General features: G+C 35.2%; 2 protein-coding genes across 5 annotated transcripts; one reads left to right on the top strand and one right to left on the bottom strand.

Annotated features, from left to right (window-relative positions):
* Positions 1-474: 474 nt before the first annotated feature.
* On the top strand, positions 475-11,139 carry LOC124215295 (arf-GAP with dual PH domain-containing protein 1). Of its 4 annotated transcripts, none has more exons than XM_046618507.2 (6): positions 475-623; positions 1,552-1,777; positions 2,727-2,925; positions 3,125-3,484; positions 5,036-5,221; positions 6,298-11,139. In XM_046618507.2, exons 1-6 carry the CDS (start codon positions 542-544, stop codon positions 6,307-6,309), a joined length of 1,065 nt encoding a protein of 354 aa, XP_046474463.1. In that variant the 5' UTR covers positions 475-541; the 3' UTR covers positions 6,310-11,139. The 4 variants fall into 4 exon arrangements, with proteins under 4 accessions (XP_046474463.1, XP_046474462.1, XP_046474464.1 ...); XM_046618506.2 differs by having other exon boundaries at positions 5,036-5,258; XM_046618508.2 differs by having other exon boundaries at positions 476-623; positions 6,295-11,139.
* Positions 10,648-21,978, bottom strand: LOC124215292 (WW domain-binding protein 11). The gene is made up of 7 exons (XM_046618497.2): positions 21,711-21,978; positions 20,723-20,848; positions 20,518-20,615; positions 20,225-20,396; positions 18,875-19,131; positions 17,989-18,514; positions 10,648-15,265 (listed from the first exon to the last, which is right to left on the bottom strand). Exons 1-7 carry the CDS (start codon positions 21,772-21,774, stop codon positions 14,823-14,825), a joined length of 1,686 nt encoding a protein of 561 aa, XP_046474453.1. The 5' UTR covers positions 21,775-21,978; the 3' UTR covers positions 10,648-14,822.
* Positions 21,979-22,301: the final 323 nt, after the last annotated feature.

Below are 22,301 nucleotides of genomic sequence, written 5' to 3'. Positions count from 1 at the left end.
GCTTTATGGAGCTAATAATGGAAATTGAATCGGTAGTAATTGAAAATTTCTATACCGAAGCTCTCCTCAGTGACCCTCAGCGGCTTTCTCTGAGCTTCAAAATGTCCCATTTAGCTGGGTATCTTTAGTAATCCTCAGTCAACGGTGGAGTAAGCGCTAGCTGGCGGGTACGGAGCCTAGGTATAAGGAGAACGATCGACATAAGCTTTTGGGCTTTATTTGCGGCCAAAATAACGAGCCCAATCATTTTCTCACACTGTCCACCAGGATAGCGCTTCTGATGTTAATGTCAGGTCCATGCACTGTCCATGGCGTCAGTTTGTTATTGTCTGTATCACGTGACCACAGATTTCCCTTTCTTAATTGCATCACGTGATCACCACATGATCACGGCATTCCCCTTCTACACCTGACATTGGCAACATCAGCGCCTCTAGTGCAGAAAGATGTGGATGCAATTATTCGGCCGTTTCTTACACAGTACGATCGTTCTCCTTGTAACTAGGCACTGTGTTGGCGGGGTCAAAACGAGTGTATCAAGATGGCGGACTCGAACGAAAAGTTGTTAGCAGAGCTCCTAAAAAAACCTGGAAATAACGTCTGTGCTGATTGCGGAACTAAAAGTAAGTATATTTACCGTAGGCACATAGAATATTTCAATTATGTTCATACAAATACATTGACGTCAACATCTCGCGGTAGACGTGAAAAAGTAACGAGGGATGTTCCTGCATAGCGTACGATGCGTGTATTTTACGGGGAGGTGACTGCTTGTCAAGCTGTCAAGGAAAAGTAGAAAAACTAATGTTTCACTTCATACTCCATTCTAAGTTTTTATCACTGCGTTTCTTATCAACTGGCGACTATCGGTATTCAATACATGTTCTGGTTTGACTAGCTTGTATTCAAATCAAAAATGCGCAGTTACTGTACAAGAAGATTGTGAAGAATCCAAGTATGCCTGAATGTACTTTCGTAATATGTTCAATCACACTCGCGCTTTACTTTGATTCAAGTTTTGACAGGTATCTTGTACAACATTGCTTTAATCCAATACTTGCACGTGTCTAGAAAAGCAGTTATGATAGCTAGCTAAGACATCAACCGCTATTTACATTTTGTTCTTCACGGAGTTGCATTTAATAGAAAATGTAATTCAGCATTAGTAATAAGCATTCATAAATGAATCATATCATTTGAATCATCATTGTTGCTCCATGTTACTAATACCCGGTAAATTCGCTTTACCAACTATATTTTTTTTCTAGACTTTGTAGTTGTATTCAAAATGCCTTTCAAGCTGTAGTATGTAAGAAAAATAGTTAACAACCTAATTTTTTTCTCTAAACAATTTTTGTGGAAAAACTTTTACCTCTGCTCCCTGAATATTTTGTTTTATTACCGTTTACGAAATTCCAGAAAATTCTGATATTGCAAAATGACGATTTCTCCTGAAAGTGCATCTATACATTAACGTTACAAAGTTTAACCTTATTAAAAAATAATGTTGCTTTAATTGACTTTAGTTTTCTGAATGATCTGCATTTTCAGATCCAGAATGGGCTTCATACAATATTGGAATCTTTGTGTGCACAAGGTGTGCCGGTGTGCATCGATCTATGGGGGCTCACATATCAAAGGTGAAACATTTAAAGTTGGATCGATGGGAAGACTCTCAAGTAACTCGCGTTCGCGAAGTTGGTAATAATGTGGCACGACTTCATTATGAAGAACGAGTACCTTCTTGTTATCGAAGGCCCAATCAAGATGCACCACAGTAAGTCACTTTTCCAAGTAACATGTATGATCTCTGAACCATGAAACCTTTGCGGACTATTGTCATTCTGAATTATCCTGTTGAGTTCTGGTGAGAAAAATAGTATGATTGAATTATGTCTTATATGTCTTGTATTAATTGAAGAGCCCAAAACGTTGTGTGCAAATGTTGCCATTTTTTACCTTTATAGCGTTTTATGACATCTTTCATTCTTTTTTTCACATTTTCCTTATATTCCATACTTGGGAAATTTATCTTGAAGTTGACGTTATATAAGTACCAAGAACCAATAGGAAACCACTTATCTAAACAGGACATTGTGTAATACCACAAAGTACATACCGAGCAATAACAAGCTAGCCATTATGACAGGATTGCGTTGAGATTTATGTGATTTGTAATATACAGATGTATTATGATGTATATTACTTGTAAGTGATATTTTATTACACCTCAAATTATAATTTGCCAAATTTTATAGCCAGCCAATAGCTATTACTTAATTTCCCAACAGGGCCAAAGTTTGCAATGTTAATGTATCTATGGATTTCTAGAAAAACTCGTTATTTTGCAACTTTAGGATTGTCTGGAATTTATAAATCTATAACACAGTATGAAAATACTCATATTTTGAAAATTAAACTGCTTCAAAGTTATTCTTAAGTTGCAAAAAAGTAATTTTTTTTTCAACAATTCATGACATTAACGTTAATAACTTTAATGTTTCCACTTACCATGAACTAACAATCAGTAGGGAATTACGTGCATAAAATCTTATTTTGTAAGGTTGATATACAAAACTATACTATTAGTTTCATGGCCATAGAGATAGACTTGTAGAATCTGCAGAATATGCTATGAAGATTCAACCGAGTATCCTGATAAATTATCTTTAGTTGTTGATAATCATGTAACGTCCAATCCTATGAATGATGCTTGTGTTGAATAGAGTACTAGTGGAGCAATGGATACGAGCTAAATATGAACGTGAAGAATTTTGTCACCCAGAAAGACAGAATCATTATGTTTCTGGTTTCATGGAAGGATTCTTGATGAAGCGAGGAAAAGAGGACTCAAAATATCACCCACGAAAATTTGTTCTGTCAGAGGCCGACGACACGTTAAAATATCATGTCAAAGAGAACAAGGTGAAAATGATTTAATTAGGTAATAATAGAAGAAAAAAATTCTCTTTAAAATAAATCAGGTGGACTTGAAAATGTATGGATATATTTCGTTATATTTAAATAGGCATTCAAAGTCATAAAATATCATAATGCTATAAGAAACGCGATAGTAAATATTAACGATATTACAGAAAGTAATCGGCATTTTCTTAATTTCAAGGAACCAAAAGCTGTACTCAGGATATCAGAATTAAATGTCGCATTTGCACCTGCAAAAACTGGCCTTCAAAATAGCTTACAAATTTCTTTTATGAAAGATGGGACCACAAGACATCTTTATGTCTATCATGAAGATCCTGAAGTTATAACAAACTGGTACTTGGCCATTAGATGTGCAAAGCTGCATCGCTTACAAATAGCATATCCTGGAATCTCAGAATCTGAATTACTTTTGCAACTGACAAGAGATTTTGCCCGAGAAGGGTATCTGTGGAAAACGGGTCCAAGGCATTCAGATGCATATAAGAAAAGATGGTTCACTCTAGATGGTCGGAAGCTGATGTACCATGACGAGCCTATGGTAAGGTCATATTTACTTTATGAACTGTAATCTCTCTATTGAAACTGAGCACAGATCAAATTGTTAACTTATCGACCACGATGTGATGAAAATATGGACAAAAAAGTTTGGCATAGTTTGTTGTTCATGGAAATGACGAATTTAGGGGTTTAATGACAGGTTCTAGTGTGTGGAATTTTCATTCCAAAACACGATGATGAATAAAGCACTATATAAATAGAACATCATATTAATCTCTGGCCACATATTGAGTACAATTTAAAATTATTTTTCACTCGGAAATAACGTTTATACTGGTGCGTGGGAACGTTTTTACACTAACATTTATAGTTATTAGTTTAATTTATAATTTCAGAAAGTATTCAAAATCAAATGCTCTTAATGGTCAGGCCGACCCTCAATATTGAAATTAGTATGCTTCTTATATTTCTGCAAGTTTTTTGTGAAGGATGTGTGGTTTTCACATTAAGATTATTATAGATTCAACCACAATTAAGTTCGCATTTTTTAACTGTTTCCAAACATGAGTTATTTGTACTGAATAGAGGTATAAGTTTTTGCTTCAATTTAACTGATTTGATTACTCGAAGGTACAATTTTACAATAAGTTTGCATCTCTTTCGTGGCAACAACATGACAAAATCCAGGTCAAAGAACACTTCATATTTTTGTTTGTACACGTCACTATCCTCAAAAGTAAAAAATCAACGTTTTCGATTGTTTTTATTATTGTTAATTATATTTACATATTGAACCGATCAGCAAATGTTTAATTTGTTGAATTCATTTAAGTGGGCAACTTGTGCAATAAAAAACTCATTTAATTGTTGTGGATAGTGACATTCACGAAAATATGAAGGTATTCTTGAATCCTCAACCTCGTCAAACTGTTATTGTCAAAGGGTTGCAAATTTATTTTAAAATTATACCTAGGGCTAGTTTAATCAGTTATGTTAATGCAATCACAGCTTTCGTGTCAACTTGCATGGACAAAATAGAAGTTGTGAACAAGCAACAGCCCATGTACTTTATTTAGTTGTGGTGGAGACCACATGGAGATACCAATCTACAAATTGCTTGTCCTAGCATAAACATATCCAATGAATATTATAATTAGGATACCAAAATCGTAAATCGTATGAAAAAAAAAGCATTCGTCGCAATAATTTGTGCCTAATTTTAAGCACTGTTCTGAATGACGAACAAAACATCGATATTCACATTGAAAAACTGCAAAAGTTTCACATGAGAATATATTTTACACCGATTTTTTATTTATTTTTATCGCAGTGAAACGAAATCGTATTTAAAACAATTTTTTTTTTCACTAAAGTACTACAGTCAAATTCATTTCACTACAGTTTGAAAAAATACACAGCATAGTTTTAATACATACTGACATGCCCTAGAGTTTAAAAGAAATCTGTGGCAACAAAGGTAAAAAGTATTTCAAATTTAGAAAAAATCATCCGCATTTGCTGTTATATTTGATTGATTGATTGTAGTGTTGAAAGGAAAATCATTACAATATTCGTGGATTTACTGTGTTAGGATGCACATCCAAAAGGAGAAATTTTTTTGGGATCCACCATGGATGGCTTCGCTGTAAAACTGGGTGTACCAACCGGTGCTAAGGATCAGGGTTTTTCCTTTACTCTTGAGACACCTGACAGAAGTTATTTACTTTCGGCTCAAAGCAACGATGATAGGACGCAGTGGATGAGCATCATTCAAAGGGTGATTGAAAAACCATTGACTCCACATGATATGTCGAGTTAGTACCACTTTCAATGTCATATTTCATGGTTTAGCTATCAAAGTAAAAGACAACCTATAGACAGCGTGACGATAACAGCAAGAAAACGGGAAAGCGGAAGTAGTCAGGGAATCTTACGGGAAAGTTTCAATTCTACACGTTGAGTCTTATACAAAGCTTTCTAAATTATAGTACACGCAATTCGACCTACAGGCAATTATCCTACATGTAATTAAAACTACAGCTTTCGTATTTACGCTGCTCAGTTTTATACTGTTGAATTCTGTACCGGTCAGTCCTATACAGCGCAGTCCTGCACCATTCAGTCTTTCATAATTCTTCAGTCCGCTACCGTTCAATCCTACACCCCTCATTCTTACATGGTTAAATCCAACATCGTTCAGTCCTACACGGGGCTCACTATGCTTTCAATTTCCAACTTCTCATTACAATCATGTATTCGATTATATTGCCCATTTTCTAAATTCCTTTCTTCGCCTGTTTAACGGGTATGCTACATCAAGATTGGATCGGATTAAGTTTAATTGGTAAAAGTAGAAAAAGGGAGGCCAAATGAGGCAGTACAAATACGCATAGTGTAAGAATCAGTAGTTATATTATTTGTGATGCAAGAGCCCGGTCTATCTTCTTTTGAAAATCCGTAAAATTGCAGTTTTACAGATTGCAACTATTATTTTCCTGTTTTCCTAAACCGCTCCCTCATCATTTCACGGAAGTTATCTTGAAGCAGTTTGCAAACAAACTTGAAGAGATCAATAACCCTGTCGTAAGGTTGTTCCTAAAAATTCTAACACATAAATCAATTAGAAATTTTTTCGCCCAACAATAATTGTACGACTATGAGTTGAAATTCGATCAAGATTTTGAATTTCTAAAGAAATTTCTGCAAGTCGTTAGTAATCAAAACTAATAATTGAAAACATATTGCAGTGTAAAATTATTCATTATTCGTAATCTGTTGTTTATATTTTACCGGTACGTTATCAATGTTGCAATGGTTCCAATGATTAATCTGAATTTCTGGAATTTTCAGTAGCAGCGCGTTTAGTGAGGAAACGCACAGCAAGTGGTACCATGAATATTTTCTCATCGGTGAGGTAGGGCTGGACCCCCTTAGTCATCTGTCATAATTAGTAAATACTGTTAACTAGGAGATCGAATTAAACTAGACGTAACATGAGTTATGATTCATTGAAAAAGGACTATTTAGTCCAGATTTTTATATTTAATAGAAGCCTCATTGCACGATACTGTGCTGTACTGAAGCATTTTGTGAAATGTGAAGATCTCTATGTACAATTCAACTAAACCGAAAATCGGCTTGCGGTAGTAATTTTTTAATGGTACTATGAGCCTTCATACCAGATAACATAGTTTCTCAGCAGTGATTGTGAAGAAGAGCGTAAGTACTAAAGCACAAGAGTCAACTCAAAGTTACATGTACAGTTGTTGTTCAGAACAAGCTTTAATAGCACATGAAATTTGCAAAATATTATAAGACTGGTAATGAAACTATTTACATGCAGTATCGGTGTCCGTTTAATTTAGAGTTTTTGTATTACTATATCATTACAATTGGGAAATCAGAGAAATGTAAATGCTGATATCTTGAAACATATAAGGTTTAGTGCGTATACAGTCTACCTTTTATAGACATATAGATCTAGTTGCTTTGCGAAATCTTTTACAAATAACACGCGATATAAAAATAAATTAGCATCATTATTAAAATCATGTCTTATTCATTAAAGTAATAATTATTCCCAGACATCAAATTAAACACAACAAACTTGGAACAAATTCAGATCATACCTAAGTCTGTTTTACTTGTTTGACACATACGTATGTATGCCATGTGTACAAATAATATAGTTGTGTGCATATCGACGGGTCCTAATGAAAAAGGCGTATCTCCTGATGGTCATGAATATTTTCTGTAATAAAAACCTGCTGTTCAAATCAAATTCAATTCGATCAGGTTTAGTTACAATATTTAATTCTTTGCATCATAATGTTTTTGTTTTAACAGTTCCAGTCAGTACTGTCAATATATCCTCAATTTTTAATGTGAAGTCCATCGATAAATATCCAAGTATTAGAAGTTGGTGGACAACGATTTAAAAGTAGCTTAATACTTTTTTTATTTATCTCACTGGGATACGTTTTCATATGTTAGGATCCATTGATCGCATGAGTTGCAAAAATATACTTACAACGTTATCATTACAAATTTGAATCTGAACCTTGAGAAGAAGTTAACAGTTGCATTGAACAATTGTGTAAGGTTTGTGTTGCGTAAGAGGCTTGGAGAGCACATCAGTACTCCTCGGCTGGATCTCGGGTGGCTTTCGCCGTATAACCGCCGTTTATATCTGTAGGATGTATATTCTATGGAATTTTGGTGTTAAATAAAAACGCTTTGCTGTGTGAGCGTATCAGATTAAATCACAATATTGCCCGGCATAGACATAACAACCGGACTGATACGCTCCTTGCACCAATTCCTCGCACGTCAATCTTGCAGCACTCATTCCTAGTTGTTGGCACTACCTTTTGGAACTCTCTACCGCCAATTGTTACTACTTCGATGTCATTGGATGTGTTTAAAGCAGCTTGCTTCAATCATCTTATGGCAATTGAGCGAGCTGATGTTGTGAGCGCGTTGGATTAATGTGCAGTTACATACCTGTGTTTAATTTGAGTCCTGAATCTGTGAATCACTATTATGTGCAAACGTGCTTTTTTATTTTTATTTTAGGCAGCCTAGTGCAATTTAAGCTTTATTATTTTCTTTTTCTTATTATTGACAATTGACGTTGAGAGACCATACATATAGTACTATTATTATTCTTAAAATGTTTTTTTTTTTTATTGCTTATTGTTAACTACGATTTTCAATTATTCTTTCAACTATTGTTCTTATTGTATGCTCTGTATATTTTTTGTATTTTCTTTAGGCCGTTAGAGGATTTTAATCCTACAGCCTGTTTAATAAATTACATTACATTACATTACATTATTAACGCAATAATGCTATTCTTCAATTCAGTACGTATGGTCAATTGTAAGGGGATTTCGAACAATGTAGAAGTAATTATTTTTCACTGGATATGTGAATTAATTAGTAGCTATAAAGGAAATGTAACATGACCACATTAACAAATTATATAGTGAATAGCGGAAGAAAGAAAATAATCGATTAGAAAATAAGAATAATGTTTTGCAATATTATTAAATTTGGCTTTATTTCAGAAGTCAAGTACGATGTTTTTTGCACCAAAGTTTCATTAAAGATTAATTTTAATTCATCATTTCACTACCTGTTACAAATAGATGTTTTCATTTAGAATAATGATACAGATAGATGGATGAGAAATATTGCTCTTTTATAAATAAATGATGCATATTGTGTATTCATGATGATCTAGTAGAGTAGTACATCTTTTCGGTGCATCATTCGCGAATTCATATTTAATCAGTGTAATTTTGAATTTGTTGCGAGCTCCTTAATGTCCAACATCTATGGAGGCTCATAAACTTAATTCAACGAACTTTGAATATGCAACACAATTAGAATACTAGTTTCTTCAAAAGTAAGCTATATTGAAAAAAGTGTTTATTTCTAATTCTAATTGATGAGAAAAAATCTATTGTGCAGCGGTAATTTTTGTTACAAGTACATGAATATATCTATCATCCAATTCATATCCTGTCTGAAATTAGATGTAAGTGAACAAAAATTTCTAATTCATAAGAGGCCTATGATGCTGTATATGGGGTATTCCCTGTCAACTACACCAAGTTATGACCCTCATGTTTTCTGCATTTTACGAAATTTTTGTTAGGTGTAATAGGACTCCCAAAACGCATGACTCCATTTTTTTACATTTCTTTAAAAAATTCCCTACAAGTAATGACTAAAAAGTCCTGAAGAAACAACCTAATTGTAAAATATGAGGAAAAAAAATACCAGAAACGCTGATTTTATTCCAATCATTTTAGCATAAGGCCCATGATGGTAAACGATCTACTTTTAGGTGTCTAAACACCTACAACATTTTGTATGCAACTAAAAGCAGAAAAATGTTAGTTTCTTATAGTGTTTATTAAAATTACATTCTGAATGTTTTTCGGTCAGCAGAAATTCTTTTAAAATCGCTTTATATAAGTGGTGTCACTACGTTCAAATTTTTAAAAGACGTTTACCGACTTCTTAAAGTGTTTTAAAAAATCGGAAAAGTTGCAACTTCAGCCAAACATAGAAGAAAATTATATTTTTGGTTAAATATAAATGTTCTTGTTGCCTAAACACCCCTAAAGAGGTTATTTACCATCACGGATCTTGTGCCCAAATGATCGGAATAGGGTATAATACTTTTGGTATTTTTCCAGATTTTACAATTAAGGCGTTGCTTCACGACCTTTGATAGTTTTTGTTTGTAGGAGATTTTTCAGGGAAATGTATTAAGAAAAATAATTCTCATTCAGGTGTTTTTGAGGTTTTCTTATACTCACAAAAAATTTTAGGAAAAATGAAAAATATGAGGATCAGGATCTGGTCTAGTTGACAAGAAATGCCCCATATGTATCCGTACTGCAACTATTGCGGTAATCAACGAGTCCTACAGAAAAAGACGTATTATAAAGATCTAAAATGAAGTGTCGCAGAGAGATGAATAGAAAAATCGTATTTCAGAACGATGAATACTGTAAAGATTCTGTGAAGTAGGCTCTTTGAGTTTTGCATGGGGACTATGTGTTTTGCGTTAAGCATTGTAACTTGGTTTTATAGTTAGCATGCAACCTTACTGAATTCTCACGATGTAGCTATACATCATTTCAAATCTGTATAATGGTGATGTCGGGTACAATTTTTCTTTTCATCTCGTCAAGATACGTCTTTACTATCTAAACCCATCGTAACAGACACATAATTGAATAACGAAAGAACATCGATGGCTTGCAACAATAAGTATACAATAAACGACTGAACTATTCTAAAAAATTATATACTTAGATCATAAAAACTGAAATAAAATAAAAACGGATGGAAAAAAAAAACAAGTTTTAAAAGAAATTGAAATTTTAAATTGACCTAGCCAAGTACTGAGCTACACTGAATCGAAAAATAAAAATGTAATGTAATAATGTTCATATAGTTGTACACCCATTTTCTGTACACAAGAATATTACCGCATATTGACAATGAGAAAAAAGGTTGATTGGTTCAACAACACCTTCTTTTTGTTAATTACAAAGAAAATGTATTAGCTGACGAAAAAAGATGTTTTCCGTTCTAACAAATACAATGCGATTGGGAAAAAATAACTTTGTTTTGCCACCCATGATAAAATTATAGTTGATCTAAACAATTCTTTTTCTCAACGTGCTGTTTGCGATTGTTTTCCAAAGAGAGTTACTTCTTGTCTTTGCAAAACTCGATCTTTCAACTGTTTTATACTCAAACTGATAAGTATATTGTTGAAATGATGATACGCAAATTAGGTGACAAACTGAAATTATAGTCATTGTCACCTAATTATGTACTTTCGAGTAATGTCGATTTTGACTTCCCTTGTTTTAGCGGGTCAGAAATAAGGTTGGTTCTGGTACTCTTCGACCAATAAGAGCGATACATTTAGCTAACACGACATGTGTTGTTCAATGCGCGCAAGTCAAATACCAGCGAGACCTACCTTACTTCTGACTTGCTAAAATTGGAAGGCTCAGAATTGTTTTTACTAGGCTGTACGGCGAACTTGTAATTAATATTGTTACTATGTAATGTTATTGTATACAAACACTCTTTAAATTATTTTATATACACAGCAACTATTATAAATTTGATAATACAGAGGCGATGCCGAAAAACTGTTAATCTTTACACTTGACATTTTTTTGAAATCCATATTGCAGGTGGCTCAATCACCAAAATGTTAGGAAGTACGTATATTTTCATATAAAAAATTTCAGACCAGGTCAAGGACTGAATAAGAAAAAAAAAAAATTATTGAAATCTGAATTTTTGATGCAGGGCTCATGGAAGGATTACCCACGAATAACTTATATCAATAATATCTTTACATTCACTCAATAGATGTTTACAAAAAGACGAAATGTAAACTTAAGTTTATTCACATTCCAATACAAGTGAAGATTTTACAATACAATTAAAGAGAGCTATATTCGATCGTATCATCACAATTGAGACTTTGTACTTCCCAGGTCCTTGTGACTCAATGGGACCCCACGTGCAGACGAAGGGATAAAAAATCCTAACCAGGCCCTGTTGACGCTGGTTTATGGGCCGTTTCATAGAAAACCCTCTTGATTCAGCTTAGTCACTCATTGAATCTAGAAGGGCAAGTCTTCTGAACAAAAAGATTTCTCCAAAAGTTCAACCGGTCCGACGGTGCTCCAAAATCCTTCCGACAAGTAACTGAGTCGATTGGAAACAGATTTATTTATTTATCAATTCCTTGCTGTTATTTGCTATTAAAATCTCATGTAAATTTCAGGTTATGAAGTTCGCAAACCATCGACAGCAACTAAGCATTTTTTCAAGAACATGAACATTTTCTACTGTTTGGATGGATAAAAGTCAAACTGTACTGGTCTCCTTAATAGGAGAAAACTGCATCGGCGGAATGTACATACAGTTCTGTATGCGACAGATAATGCAAATGCACTACTAATATCTACTGATGTTCTACATGTGTAAATATATTCTACTTGCTCTATTGGGAAGTGTGGCATGAGCGTGTTCTACACCTCAGCATCTGTAAGAAAAAATTTCAACTAACGATAGTAGGGTCAGTGGAACGCTTGATTGGCTGGAACAATCCTACTGTCGATACTTCGATCGTCGTCCGCAGTTTAGCAGAGCAGACTATCACAGTTCCCTAACAGCTCCCAATGGAAATGATTCTATTTGCTGATTTTACTAATCACAAAACCTAGATATAAGGAGAATGATCGTAATGTATAAGAAACGGTTGAAAAATTGCAGCCAGATCTTTCTACGCTAGAGGCACTGGCATTGCTAATGTCAAGTTTAGAAGGTAAATGCCATGATCACTCGATACAAACAACAACAAACGGACGCCTTGAACCTCAGGGTCGATCATGTAATCTCACTTTTCACATTTCTCATCATCCGAGCATTTTGTTCAGTTGACTGAACTTTGCAAACCAATCATAGTACTTGGATGGTAGGAAATGTGAAAAGTGAAATTACATAATCGATCATCTGACATCAAAGTTAGCAGCGCTACCATGATGGTAGGACATTATGAAAAAATGATAGGGCTCCTTTTCTTGGCTGCAAATAAAGCCAAAAAGACTACGTCGATTGTTGTTATATCTAGGCTCCGTGTTATTAATATTTCATACAAATAAAAATGCCGAAAGGGATTGATTTCCAAGCCAGATTAAAAGTTGAGCTTACAAATACATGCGAAATGGCTCTTATTGTGAAAAAGGTTTTAATAGTTCTTTTAGAGGCAAGTGCGCATAAACAGCGTACTGTCTGTGCAATCCTTGGTCAAAAGAAGCAGTGGTGACAGAGAATCGACGCAAAGCTTGATGAGTCAGGTTTATGTTGGCCAAGTGATTTATCCTACTTCCCTGTTTTCTATAGTTCGAAATCCAATATGACGTCTTCATGAGATTATGAGTTTGCTGCTCACATAAATGGTATAAACAAGAACATCTGGAAAATTCTTCAAAAAATCCTATTAATGCACTTGTCATAATGTTGACGTGCATTCGACTTATTAAAGCAGGCATAATGTCGATGGATAAGAAACTTGACTCATTGTTAGAATGCGACAGGAAGTTAGCAGAATGGTGAATGTTCCCCTGACATGAGTTAGTAGGTTCTGAGTTAATAACCGTCAATAAGCCAAAAGTTGAAGTTGCGCCAACCACATATCAAAGAATGTCCTCAACGTCAAGATCAACACAATGCTGAAATGAAAATTGGATATCATATATAACTCGGCGTAGCAAATTTAATTGTCACCCGCAACCCCCTGGTCCGACAGCCGCATGCTAGAGCCGGTCAGCTCCGTTCAGCTGACCTACCTCTCTCCATGGTCCGCGCTTGCCATTAACAACCCCGGACGCCAGCCAAAGTCGAGACATTACCCCTGCCGTCACGGTAGAGTCAACGCTTTCCCGCTGATGCCAGTAGTGCTCGCTATTTGCAGCTCCCAAGCAAAAATACAATAAAACATTGCTATAACTTAAAACCGCGGTTTTGAGAATTTGTTCGCTTATTCTTTGCCTATCCTCCTGTTTCCTTCCTTCAATTATATTATTCTTCCTTCCTCAATTCCTCACCTCTTTATCGATCTCTTTCCTCCATCTTCGTCTTCCCACCTGTTCCCCTATTTTTCTTCCACCGTTACTATCCCCCTCCCCTATCAACAAACGGTCATGTTATCCCGAGCGTTGACATAATTATAGGAATGAAAGATCTATAGATTAACGGTAACAAAAATTTTTCTTGACAAAAATCTGACGAATGTTGAAATAACTAGCCTAAGTGCAACTTCCTTGTTCGTAATCCTTCATTGAATCCCTCCAAGTGGTGCTCAAGTGATTAAAACAAAATTAAACTGTTAAATAAATTTGAAACATAATAAATAAAAAGAAAAACATAGAGTACTTTGGCACATTCCATATTTTGAGATAGCCAGTTGGAAGCAGAAGAAAAAGAGGAGGTAGAGGCCGGGAGAAAGAGCGTGTCGAGTCAAAGAAGGGATTAGGATGTTGCCTTTTGTATACTGATCCTTATGAGTATACGCTGTACATTCATCAATGTCCCTGAGATATATGTTTATAGGATATCGCTAATGTAGTAAGTTTTGACATTTGTAATTCGTTTAATTGAATTATTATAGTTCCTCACAATATGGTACGCGAAATTGTCTTACACGAAATCATTCTACATAATTATATGCAATTATTCTATATGCATAAAGGATATAGTCACTGAAATCTATAAGAAGTTCTCTGCGCTGAATTGAATGTCCGACTTCACAGCTATGCGTGGGCACTAAGATGTATGTGGTCATGCACAATTCCATCTCATCTTGCTTATCACTACAGTTGTAGTATAAAACACAATTTTTGGGTTAAATAGTACTATGTTTTTACTAAAATAATACGAAATTTTGTCCGAAGAATCTGCACTACAAAAATTATACGTGGATTCCTTTCCATGGAGATTCTACAAAATTTATTTTCAAATCCAACTATCCTATTAATACAAATCAAAGTTTTTCATGATTCTCTTATTTTTGGAAGTAACAATTGAATTCTTTATTCAGAAAAACACTTGAGTTTGTAACTAATATCAATGATTATATTGTAGGAAAGTACCTCCACAATTATACGTGTTTAAGTTGATAAATTACGTAGATATATGTGCAAGGTCGTGTTGCGTGGAATGATCTAGTTCAGAATAATCATATGTGGAACAATTTTGTATAAGATCAGCCTGTGTACCTTGGTGCATGCTTGGACATAATTAATATAAATACAGAGATTGATTTTTCAAAGCAATCCTTCCATTTCTTGCATAAACTGCATGTAAGCGTCATCTTTTGTTTTGGGTTGCAACAGTCTTTGAGGTTGGTTCTCAGGAAGTCTGTCAGGCATCTTGGGTAAAGAACTAGGTTTCTTCTTATCATCTCGTTTGACTCTAAGCGAAGTTGGTAGAAAACGGGTGATATCTGCAGCTAGATTTCTAATTTGGGGTTTAGCTTCAATTGTACTCAAGCCTTTTCCATCCTTATCTTTTCTGTTAATCAGTTGTGGAGCAGCTGATAATACGTTCGGAGTTTTAGGCTGAGATCCTGGAGCTGTTTGAGTTTGAATTTGGGAATTCGCTATATTGGCCAAGCTAGTCATATTTGCGATTTGCATTTGTGGCGGAGGCATTCTTGGCATTCCAGGAGGTCCTGGTCGAAGTAATCGAGGCATACCAGGTGGTGGACCTGAAAGTAAAGTATTAATTTATATCAGCCTACAAGCAAATTATTTCATCACTGTAATGGGACCGTGAAACGAATGCAACATTTTCACACATACCGAAATACATTTACAAGTATTTCGAAACTCGTACGATGAATCAATCCATTTCAAGTACTTTAGTTGAATTAAGCTTTTTCAATTCGTTTCTCTGATTGTGAGATGTGTATTTTCTACTCATCTATCTGAGATACACATACTTCATTAGGACCCGTCGATGGGACTTCAATATACTTCGGTGGAAAATTTGTAAGCCTACAAACTTCCACCTCAGATGCGCTTTGACCCCAGAAAACATTACTGAATAAAACGTTTTTCTTTTGTTCTTGACATATAAACAACTCAAATACAATTCTTTCAATTGTGAAGAAAAATAATTCAGTAGAAAACATTGTGAGTCGACTACAATACACTTCTAAACTATCATCAAACAATTGAAAATATAATATGGGGCCTATTTTGAGCGTGAACATTTTGTTTTTGAAACTGCAGTAAACCAACTTCACTTAGGTGCATCTGATAGTTAGACCTCTCAGCTACCTTACTTGTTTAAAGTTGCCAATTTGTTTTCAGATTGATTGTGAGAATAGCTAGCTGCGTATATACACACGTGCTATAAGTGTGTGTGCGATCCGTCTACGTATACAACAATCAGCTATTTGGGTTTTCCTGTGTACTGAGGTAACCCGTATGTATGTATGTATTCAGTATTACCAGTACATTTCTTTGCCTGTAAAGTGTGTAACTAGCATATAATGGGAAGCATTTTCTGCCAAGGTGTGTAGTCCATGCTCACTGGCTATGTGTGCATTCATTTGCAAGCTGTTCCAAGGCTATTCTATTAACATTTTATGTTAACTTCAGGCTCGTTTGTAGCTAACCACGACCATTTCACTCACAATAATTGTATGCAATGTACCATTTCCACCCAACAAATACTCGAAATGTTTCTTAATAAAGGAGAATTTAGGGATCAAAACTATTCATAGGTGTACATGTGATTTAAATATCCCTAAGATGGTCCATCAACAGCCTTGACTGTTGTAATTACATAATTTCAATTCGATACTTGACACGAGAGAGTTTGATATCTGATGCCCCGGCATTGAGTGAGTTGGCTCCCCTACTGTGCAGCAGAAAATATTGCTGCTGCGGTATGATTTTCGCGATAAATAGGAATCAAATGTTTTTGCTCAGTCGATCATCCAGCTTTCTCATTTTCACTGTTCCATTTTCGTGTAGACATGAACGAAATACGGTAAGGTTTTCACGGGTTGAGAGAAAATATATTCTGTTTTAATTGTTCAGCAGTTTTAGAGTAGAACTGATAGAGACAGCGATTATTGTATATTATGTCTCATTATTTCAGCACAATCTGTAGCGCGATCTGGAACCTTGGTCTTCCAAGGTGTAAAATATAGACTTCCTGTGATAAGATCACAGGAAGTCTATATTTTGTCGCTGTATGAATGTGAGTGTTCGAAAAGGTTTTCACTTCATTTAATTTATGTTACTAAAAGTAAGTGAATCATTCCAAATCAAATGAATCAGGGTGGTGACAGAAAGTGAAGTACAATATAGTCTGATATTTCCCTGATATGCGGAGCCCATTTTTCCAAAATTCCCCATCTGTTATAGTTTGTCACCACCATTCTGCCATGCTTCAGAAATGGTCACATAAAGGTTGTTTGAGATCACTTATAGAAATTGGTATAACTGAAATAAGCAGATTTTACATCCGTGTGCAAATGGAACAATTCAATACCCAACAAAATAAATCTAATTGGATGCGCAATATTTAATTTGTCCCTAGTTCTGCCTATGATCACGATGCCTCAAATAAAATAATTTTCACTAATAAGTTAGCGATATCTCTCCAAGATTTTCCTAAGTTTTCTAGGGTCTCAAAATTTCCAGATTTCTCAGTTCTGCTGCTATCTTAAAATGGTATATGTTTTTTAATTCATTTTAACACATATGTGCGTCAAATATATTTTTACACCTCGGTTTGCAGGCGTAAAACGACATTTCACCCACACGTATGCATAAAATGAAAAATATTCAAAACAGTTTTTTGAATGCAATAGTATAAAAGGTAAGTGACAAACTTCACAAATATATCGCCTTATTTTCTTAACACCCTCCCTATCCTAATGCTTTCTCAGAAAAACGAAAAATACGTCCTAGTGCTCAGCACTGAGTAGTTTATACGTGACGATTAGTGTAGATAACAACACTGAAGCTTAAACAAGTGTTTTAAGTTTCTGTACACAGTATAAACAGTAGCGATTTTCATTATTGAGTACTATTATATAATTTTTTTTGTATATATATTTTTTATAATCAAATATTTTACGTTGAGGGGGACCCCGCACCATTCGACCCCCGGCCCCCTGGACCCCACTGTGATACAGAGGGGTTTGTCAAAATTCGGCTTTTCCAAGATCTTTGGACACGGGGACTATATTACTGTAGACGATTTTACATCCACAGTGTCAAAAAATAACGTTAGCAAGTTGACAGTCTTGTGTGATGATCACACAGCACTATGGCCAGTTTTGTCGATCACTCGTGCACGGCGATTACTACTCGGGCGTAAAATTCAATTTTACACTCTTGATTCACAAAGTACTATTCTATGCCTATGTCGTGATGCCGATTTTAAAAAGAAAACCTGTGATTTGCTTACCTGGTGGTAGCCTAAGTCCAATACGTGGCGGAGGTGGTGGCGGCATCCGAAGAGCGTGCATAGGCGGTGGTGGAGGACGATAAAGGAGTGGCGGTGGTGGAAGGCCGAGGGGTGGGAGTGAATGTTGATGTGGATGCTGAGGATGATGTGGATTGTGTGGTGGCGGATGATCCATTAATCCGGGAGGTTCGATGTTATCATCCTGGTCAGATTTTCCATTGGAATTGTTTTTGGAATTAGTATCGGCATCCAGCAATGTTAACCGTGCACTCAAATCCTGTGCTCTTTCTGTTTCTCTTTTCTTATGCACAACTTCCATTTCCCGCATAAACTGATCGATATCTTGTCCAGCCATTGCCAACATTTTCTGCTGCAGAGTTGTCGGCTTTACCTGTGACGTTTCCTTTTCCTTTTCTTTCTCAATTTCTCTTTCTTTAACTTTTTCTCTGGTTTCTAATTCCATCTTTTTATCCTCCTTGTCATCAGCAAAACGAATTGTTCTTGATTTGAGGGTCGAATCTTTATTCTGTCAAAAAAGCATGAGTCTTTATTAAGTCATGAAAATATAAAAATGAAATGACTTGTAACGAAATTTGAACATGAGAATCAGATGATTTTGATGTCACTTCCATCAACTTTTCACACTTGAAAACATTGAGGTAGTTTAGCCATAATCTGGTTTATGATAAAAAAAAAATTTTATGTTTTTGCACATCAAAGCTGAGCAGTTGGTTATTATGTAACCAAAGTTTCCCTATTGACCTAATTAGAAGAATAAAATATGAAAAATCTCATTTTATTGTGGGTCTTTTGACGTGTGCCATTTTCTATATAATTGAAGCACTAAATATAGATTTAAAGCACTTGCAATTAGCGAGAAAGTTACCTTTTCAGCCGATTCTTCATCGTCGCTAGATAAATCTGGTGGAGGAAACGGTGGCACTCCTGGAGGTTCTTTGTTGAGTGGTAGTAAGGGAGTGGCTGACATAGCTGATGAATAGGCACTAGTTTTTTTCAATATACTTTGTGGTATAGGAATATTTATCAGAGGATGATGATGGGGCATAAAATGAGAATGGGCAGGATAAAGATGTGTAGTTGGTTGTGGCATCTCAGGTAATGGAATCTGAGATGTCAAAGCTCCTGAAACAAACCAATAACCAAACAAAGTTTAACAAAGTTTAAACCAGTTTGGTCAGATCCTGCCCCATGCGCCGACCACTTTACTCACTCCAGGTTACCGAACGAGTTTTGTAGCAGGGCAGACCTAGCTACAGCCGACAAGGCTACCCAGCTACTGAAACTTAACGTTTACTTGCAAACCTAACAGTTGGGTTCGGACTGTCGAGCGTCAATCGTTACAAAGTAGTGGGTGAATTGGAACTTGTGAAATTTCAAGTAAGAGATAATGAGACTGCAATATTCATATTATTTGACCTATGAATCCTGTTACAAAGCATGGACAATGTACGAAATTATAGGTACGAGCTTAGTAGCAAGCCCCGCTATCTCCACCCAACCCCCACTCCGCCCAACGCTGTGTTCATCTCTCGCTGGACAGAGTATAGTTGAGGATCTTCCCTTTGAATATTGAATGACGACAAGATCACTTATGCTGCATTCGTGATATCTTCTCAGACACGATGAACAACTTATCATTAAAAGATTAGAAATTATAATTTTACAAAATCTACGCGAGTACATGTAACATAGCCATATTAACGAAGATTCAAAAACAAGCCGTCATCTCAGCATGACCTTTTCTTATTAACTGAACTCTGCACAGTATCCAATGATATATCGAATGGAACACTCAAATGCTCGAAGCAGTACAGTATTTTTAACAAGCTATTATAATGAGTAATTGACTACTTGTTTTTGTTACACATTTCAAAAGTAATTTTGAAATTCTGAAATTTTCAATTTTATTTTAGTCACCCTGTACAAAAGTTAGTTGAGAATGAAAATTGCCTTTAAAACAGATATAGCAGAAGTAATCAGCATTCACTTCTTACTCTCGATTGCTCTGCAATTTGCTACACTTCTGGTTTGGTGTTAAGTTTCATATTTTTAGAAAATTTTCTGTTACATTTGTGCATTAATTGATACCTTACAGTGAGGAAAACAAATATATTGTCTGACTAATGAGCGTGAGAATGATGCTGCTACATTTTTTAAGTATGTACATAATATTACAAGTAATTGCTTAGATATAATAAGAATATTAAATCCATACCAGAATAAATCCGCGTAACATCACCACCAGCTGAAGGAAGTGGGATTTCATCAACTTGGACCTGCTGTGCATGCCTCACAGCCTCAAAATAGGTGACCAAATCGATTCTTCGTCGTTCATATTGAATCAATTGTTCTTTTAATTCAGTCCATTTTTCTTGATCATCCTTTGCCTGTTAGTAGTAACCAGATTTAGAAAGTTGTTTGGTCAAAAATTTGATGATTTTGGCATCTAGCTGTGCTGGTTATTGTTAGTGAATAACCACATATATGAATAAATCAAGATTTACTTACATACATTTTTAAGACTCTGTCTAGGGTTTCTTTGAGCTTTTTTCGTTTGTCTTTGAGAACTTTTTCATTTAAAGGTGGAGGCTGCAGAACATTGTATTCTGTAGAAAACAGAAAATTGAGGTACATGAGCAGATGAAACCATGAGTTGAAATAAAATCAGAACTACGTAAGTTGTAAGCCATAGGAGAAATATTTCTGAACTTACCCATCTGATCTATTTTTTCCATCTCCTCAATAATTTGAGCTGGGTCTTTGCCCTTCAATACAGCAGCTCTTACCAGTTGACGTTGCTTCTTGTTTTTTTTTAGTTCTTTCTTACGTGCTTCTTTACCTGTAATAAATAATCAATATTTCATTTTTCAAAGTACAGAGGGTTGGAAAAAATAGGACCTCAGGAAAAGTTAGTACGTTTAGTTTTTCTTTACATACATATATGTGGAAGATGAGAAAATTTAGCTTAGTCTCTTTCAACTTTTCTAAAACTAAACCCATTTGTTATTGATGACTGATTATAATGGAAGAACAAACCAGCATTTATGAACCTTAAGAGTATAATTAAACGTTTCCAAGAAAATAAGTTACAAGCATTCTGTTTATTTTTGTACGCATGTTTCGCACAGGTTTGACAACTACTTAACAAATGATTTGTACTTGGTTTTTTTCAAATAATTCAGTTTCTTCCGCAAAGATCTTATTTCCTATTTTGGGACGTTAACATTCCTGGGAGCAGAATAATTAACTTCCAAACTAATCAAAGTAAGATGCATTGAATGATCAAGGTATGCAGTGTCAAGACACAAGCGAGTACAATCAGAGGGATTAGCTACACAAGTGAGCAGAAATTTGCAGTAGCCTTTGTTGCAATTAACCGTGATGTAGTATGCAGCATTATTTGATACAAATAAAGATTAGTGCAGTTAGCTGGTAAGTGGTTGCTAACCTGAGCTTCAGAGTCATTACGACTCCATATCAGCAAAGTTTATTAGCCAATGGTTTAGTCGCATATCTTTAACCGTTTCTATACATTGAACAATTACAAAATCACATTTTGGCCACTTGCAGAAAATATGTGTAACCATCCATAAACAGAAAAGAACAATGAATTACTTCCACATTTAGGTTGAGTGAAGAACATTAAATTGAATTGAAGTAGGTTAGGTTGAGTCAGAGTTATAGGTTATAATTCTACTCACGAGCTTGGTCTGTGGGATTCATGTATTTTCCACTTTTCGTGGTATTTATCGATCTTCGACCCATATTTGATTATTTTTTAATACACACTTCACAATTAGTGGAACTAGACTTCGTTATATTAACAAACTCTATTACTTTAATCACGATCTTCAGCACAAGTCTAGTGCTCGGTGCTCCATCAGTGCTGCCACATATCTTTGGGTATGTTCCGACATACACTGCGAGCACTGTTCAGTGCTCTTACTGGAGAGAAATTCGTTCCGTTATAAACTGACAGCAGAGAGCTGACAGTCAGTCGCGGTATCCTAGGGAAATATATGATGTCATAAATCGTCGTCATTTTTCTACTGTGAACACTGGTTCTAATTCAGGTAGCCAATTGTAGATGATTGCAGAGCTTGCATCACGCTTGTGTGAATTTCAAAGGTAAATATCAAATATAAAATGAAAATATATTTGAATGAGTACAAATTGAATAGATCTTGAATTATTAGAAATGCGTTAATTAATGTATAGGAATGGGAAATTACAATATTAAACAGGAAACATTCAAGTTACCTTTTCGAGCACAATAGAGATTATGGCTCGTT

Source organism: Neodiprion pinetum, chromosome 3 (genome assembly GCF_021155775.2).
Source record: "Neodiprion pinetum isolate iyNeoPine1 chromosome 3, iyNeoPine1.2, whole genome shotgun sequence".
NCBI classification, from domain to species: domain Eukaryota; kingdom Metazoa; phylum Arthropoda; class Insecta; order Hymenoptera; family Diprionidae; genus Neodiprion; species Neodiprion pinetum.
The sequence above is the reverse complement of the archived record's forward strand: the minus strand, read 5'-3'. Positions and strand labels throughout refer to the sequence as shown.